At 38.8% G+C, this 6,226-nt stretch overlaps 1 protein-coding gene across 1 annotated transcript; it reads left to right on the plus strand.

Annotated features, from left to right (window-relative positions):
• Positions 1-4,316: 4,316 nt before the first annotated feature.
• LOC144427421 (uncharacterized) lies at positions 4,317-5,738 on the plus strand. Its single transcript, XM_078116609.1, has one exon. The coding sequence runs from the start codon at positions 4,317-4,319 to the stop codon at positions 5,736-5,738; it is 1,422 nt and encodes a 473-aa protein (XP_077972735.1).
• Positions 5,739-6,226: the final 488 nt, after the last annotated feature.

A 6,226-nucleotide genomic window follows, 5' to 3' on the forward strand; every position in this document is an offset into this window, starting at 1 on the left:
ATAGTTAGAAGTTCAGCGGTTATGTGAACCACCCAACGACGGCGAGGAGTCCAGCAATCCTCTCGCACATAACCATCCCTGCATGGGATGCGAACCCACGCAGATCAATTAGAGGTGTGGTGGCGAGCGTATTCCTAACGCTTAGCCCGTTGAGCCACACTGCCGCGCCAAATGATCTTCCCATTCTATCTGTCTATTGTCAGATTGTACCATAATCAGATACCGTAGTACCGTGAGCTTATTGCTTGACCTATAGCCAAACTTTCTCACAATTTATTCTCATAGTGCTTTCTACATCTGTATCAGACATAACATGAGAAATTATTTTTGAAGGTCAGTCGCAGTCAGGACAATTAATTCTGTAATTAGTCTTCAATTCAATGCAGCCAGCCTGAATGGGTAACAAGTACAACTTAGTTTACGAGCATACCTCTGTACCTGCATGCCTGGGGGTCTAGTATAGTTTGGTACCGGTAGTCTACCACAAGTACCGTACTTCCAGTGGGCATAGCATAACGAATTTTGCATATGCTATTCCTAACCCCCACCTGACTACCGTATGCCATCCAAAAATTACGTCACTACGACGTCATCATCACGTCATAGGGCTTGTCAAAGTATAATTACGATCGCCCGAAATGGCATCTGCGCCGCTGATAACGAACTCGCTTAACGTCGGCGATCTCTCTCCTATCGGGATCGTTGTGACGAAAAAACGAGAGAAATAGCTTGCTCGATTTCGGATGATCGTCTGCGCGTTTTGGACTACCTTCCGCATGCTTTGGTGGGCCTTATTACGCCACTGTGACGTCGAAATGACCTAATTTTTCGGTGACGTAGTCAGGTAGAGGTTAGGATTGACATATGCAAAAATAGTTGAGCCAGGCCAACTAGAAGTGCATGTGGGTACTAAACTATACCGGTACCGTACCAGACCCCATACCGGTACGGTACCACGTACCGGTACGGTACCGGTTATTGTTTTAGAAGCGTTCCTACCTATCCACCTTATTGCAGTGAATTCTATCAATAAGAACATGATAAATTATAATGTCATATAATATATTAAAAATGTCCAAGATTGCCTGAACTGCTGTGACTTGCTTATACTGTCCTATAATTCCAGAATTCAGTACCGGTAACTCGAATCGACGATCCTCGCTTCCGCGCTTGAAATTAGCTTGTATAGCCTACATACTAGAACTTGTTTTTGTCGCATCCTAACTTTGATTGAGGTAGGGTACCGTATGTTCCTTAATCTGTATCGATTTGTCGGTCTTCCGAAAACATCTCTATTTCCGTCAACGTGTAACCGATTGCTATGCATGTATTGCGGTATCAGTAGCACCATGCTAAAACATCCTCCACCATCAAGTCCATGCAGCGATTTCCTTACACCCCCCTCCCCCCGCTATAGGGGGTGAACACACACACACACACACACCCTATTTTTCAAACACCCCAACTAATTTTGAGGTGCGATTCCATTCTGTAATTCCCAACTCGGTTGTATTTAATTAATTATATAGAATATATATGGCATATTTATCAGTGTAGATCAGGGGTTCCCAAACAGTGGGGCAATTACGTCCCGCGTAACGACTTAAAATGCCCGCCTGGTTTGAACATTTGACTGATTTATCTTGGTACTACTTACTTTTGGTGTGTTTACGTATAGTTCACTGCATCGCGATTATTGGCTGATTACTTGATTACTTCTTGTTATGGTTAACTGTCTAGAGCTTTAGTCTGTCTTTAGATCTGTTCTCATAAGCTTGTTAATGGTGCTATAGTCATTGGGTATGAATAATCTATTTCATAAGTTCCTTACATTGGGATAATCTGTTCTGACAAAGCCTCATTTAAATGTAAGTGAATTGGTATATTCTTGCTTTGTATTGTGCCTGGTTGCCTGTACTCATTTTAATATTCATCTTTATTGTTTGTCAGGTCACTTTGTCTTACTGATATCTGGATTAAATCACTTTGGGAGAAATCTATTCGTTTCATTTTGGGATATTAGTTAAAGAGACATAGTAGGCAAGGGTGATTTGTCAATGGGCAGAAATCCAAACTAGTGACATTTAATGATACTGCACCTACACCTACAAACTGGAGTCTGAATCAAGCAGTTCTTCTTCAACCTTTCGAGGATTCAGCAATACATCAAAGCAAGAATGCCAACTAACAATGTCAGAATATTTTCAAGGTCAGAATTTCAAACAACTCAAGAGTAAGTTTCCGGTACTCAAAAGTAAATTTGGAAAGAATTTTAACACGATTTGAGCACTCTCTGGAAAGAAGAGATTTTGAAAAGGTCAAAATACTGTTTCATGATGCTAACGATAAAATAGCATTTTTGGTCTGTCTAATTGATACTATGGAATTGGCTCTAATTGAAGAAGACAGTACTACACAAAGTGAGGAAAAACCCGTTATATCCAAATTTAGTGAAGAAATTTTACGTGTGGAAAACAAGATTGCAATCGATTTTGAGAAATATGAAGACAAACTAGATATAAAGCCGGAGATATCATCTCTTGTAACCACTCAAAACAATTATAATAATGATCCTCCTATGATTAAGTTATGTGGTATGCATCCGCCATGCTGGAACGGACAAAAAGTAGACTTTTATACCTGGAAAGAACGTTTTACACATATAATGCACCATGCAAGAATTACGGATGATTTAGTGCAAATTTCATGACTGTTACGCAATGGTGCAATGCCAAACGATTATCAAACAATGATATGTGACTGTAAATCAATTTCAAGTGTATGGGAACGCCTGGAAGAGCGTATTCCTAAATCAGTAGTTCAACGTGAAGTAATCAAGCAATACGAGCAAATAAAACCTTTATATAAGACCTCTCGTAATCCAGCGAACCTTAGGCGACTAACTCACGAAATTTCTCTCTTCTGCCGACGTATGGAAGATCTTGGGTTAAAACAGGATGCAAACTCGGTTATTTCTGTCAATAGAGCATTAGAGTGTCTAGATGCAGACACTGCACTGCGATATAATAGTTCCAGCAAAGGTAATCATAACTTGGAATCTATAACGAATTTTCTGAGATCTGAAGCTACAGCGTTGGAAATATCTGGTAACTTTATCAATCAAACCGAGAATATGAGGTTTCGACCGAGACAAAACCAGTCGCCAAGATCTAATTTCAATACGGTTAATCATACTACAGACGAGAATGATAACATGGGTTCAGTTCAGCCACGTCAAAGGACAGTCACTTGTATTTTTGAATGTGGAATTCAGCACCGCCTTATAGACTGCAACAAATATCAAAACCTATCAATTCCTGAAAGAAAAAAACTTTATAGCAGATGATCGAAGATGTTTTATATGTCTAGGAACTCACTTTGCAAGAAATTGTGCAAGAACAACAGCCGATAGCTGTGTAAATTGTAACCAAAGACCGCATCATTGGTCATTATGTCCCGGAAAAGTACAGGGAAATTACAATACAATGAGAAATTCTGGTATAAACGATTCGAATTTGGAAAGTCAACATATTCACTCTAATGCAGCAGTATTCAACCAATCTCAGATGCATTCAACACAATTGAGCGCTTTTAATTTGGATTATTCTCCATTACTTGTTGCAGAAGTGCAGGCGAGTGACAAAACATGGATCAAGGCAAATTTCTTTCTTGATGGTGGCAGTAACCATTCTTTGGTAAGACGTAATTTTGTAAAATCATTGAAACAAAAGGCAATAGGTCATGGAACAATTCGGTTTGGTGTCGCAGGAGGAGCCATTCATGAAGAACCTTCTGAAGATTATAATTTAAAAATTAGACCTCTTTCACGAGACCAGATATTTGATATCAGAGTTACGGCTGTGAGAAAACCTTGTCACGATGTTACACCAATTCCGCCATCTATTTTTAAACAGTTTGATTATCTAAGAAGAATTCAGGATAAAATACCAGTTGGGCAAAAAACAGTCGATGTACTTGTTGGTAGAGATTATGCACCTTTAATTCAAACAACGCATTCGTTACGTTCGCCAATTGATCCCGATAATCATCCTTCAGCAGCTTTCACATCTCTTGGATGCTATCTATATGGAGGCATTATTCAAGCACCGCAACGATCTTTCAATCATGTGGCAAATATTAATAGTTTTTCATCATTAGAAAATGAAGAGTTGCGCAAGTTTTTCCATGGTGAAGTTCTTGGAGTGCAACCCACAACTTTGTGAGTTTGTTCCAACTCAGAAATTGCAGAATCAGCATTTATCAAACATGTAAAAGCGACAACCAATATTAGTGATGATGGCCGAGTTTGTGTCAAAATGCCATGGAAACCTGGTTTCCCAGAAAAATTGCACAACAATTTTGAGAAGGCGTATGAACAAATGAAAAAACGGGAACAAGAATTGTGCAGAAAAGGAAAAACGGAAGAGTATAATATGGAGATTAAAAATCTGCTTGAGCGAGGCGTAGTACGACGACTAACACCGGTTGAAACGAAAACGGCTAAAGTTGAAAATGCGTGGTACCTCAATCATCGTATCGTAGAACGTCCGGATAAAACCTCAACAAAATTAAGAATAGTATTCGATTCTGCGTGTCCTTTTAAGGGCATATGTCTCAATGATGGTTTAGAGAAAGGCCCCAGCTTTGCGGATTCTTTGTTCAGATGTTTCATGACATGGCGAGCTGATAGTGTGGCTATTGCTGGTGATATATCAAAAATGTTTAATCAAATTCAAATGGCAGAAGTCAATCAGAAATTTCATCGTTTCCTTTGGCGCTATGGTGATTCATCGTTGCAACCAACAATCTTTCAATGGCTTCGGGTTATGTTCGGAGATAAATCTAGTCCTGACTTGGCATGTTTTACAATTAAATTTTTAGCCGATATATTTCGAAAAGATCATCCTCTTGGAGCTGTTGTATTGGACAAAGATACATACATTGATGATGTCAGTCATTCTGTTTCGAATCACATTCTTGCAAACAAGGTTATCAATGATGTTGATCAAATACTTATTCGTGGAAAATTCTCTATAAAGATTTGGAACTCAAACCATCCTGAAGTAGATCAAAATCCTGGTGAAAAAGTTGTTGATGTACTTGGTCATTCCTGGAATAAAACTGATGACAGTTTCAGTTCAAAATTCAAAGACATTTCTTTCATGCAAACAGGATTTTCTAAAAGAAAAGCATTAGCATGTGTAATGAAATTGTGGGACCCTCTGGGTTATTTACTCCCAGTCACAATGGAGTATAGAATAGATCTTCAAAAGATCGGGGCAGATGGATTTAGCTGGGACCAAACTTTGCCAGATGATGTGGTCAAATGCTGGTATAACAATGTTCAAGAAATGTCCAAGTTAGCTCAAGTTTCAACTCCAAGATGTCTGAAACCTGAAAACACAACTGGACCTCCTCGACTGCACGCATTTTCAGACGGTGGAGATTTAGCCTATGGCACTTGTGTGTTCTTACGGTGGCCTACAACAGGTGGAGTTAAGCTAACATTCGTTGCAGCAAAAGGATTTGTGGCGCCACTCAAACACAAAAGTACTCCAAGAAAGGAGCTAATGGGAGCAATAGGCATGAGCAGATTGGTGCATGGAATAAGTAGAGCACTACCGTACAATATTGCATTCAAATATTTCTGGATAGACAGCAAAGTTGTTATTTATTGGTTGAACTCCCAATCTGGAAAATTCAAACCATTCGTTGCTTCAAGAGTACAAGAATTTTAAGATACACATAAGAATCTAACAAAAGAAGTCAAATTCATTCCAAGTCTTCTTAATGCTGCAGATTGTTTAACAAAACCTATTTCCTGCGAGAAGCTTACAATTTGGCATGAAGGACCTGAATTTCTAAGACAACCAATGGAATATTGGCCGAATGATGATGACTTAAAATTAGATGAATTACGTCAAGAAATATTGGAAGAAAAACCACCAACTAAGTCAAAAGCATATCGCGGAAAAAGACAATTCAACGTCGTTAAAGCAGATTTGCCTTATCAAAATGATAATGATTTAGCGGCTCATTTTTCTTCATGGCAAGACTTGCTAAGAGCGACAGCTTGGATGAAGGGTGCATTTCAGCAAAAATCATTTGTCAATTTGGAATTTAAACCTGTCGATGTCGTACAATACATAGAGAAAGCAAAATTGTGTATATTCAGAATTTGTCAAAAATCTATGATTGATGAATTTGGGAAAGCTGTCAAAACTCT

The sequence above is a fragment of the Styela clava genome, chromosome 9 (genome assembly GCF_964204865.1).
Source record: "Styela clava chromosome 9, kaStyClav1.hap1.2, whole genome shotgun sequence".
NCBI lineage: Eukaryota > Metazoa > Chordata > Ascidiacea > Stolidobranchia > Styelidae > Styela > Styela clava.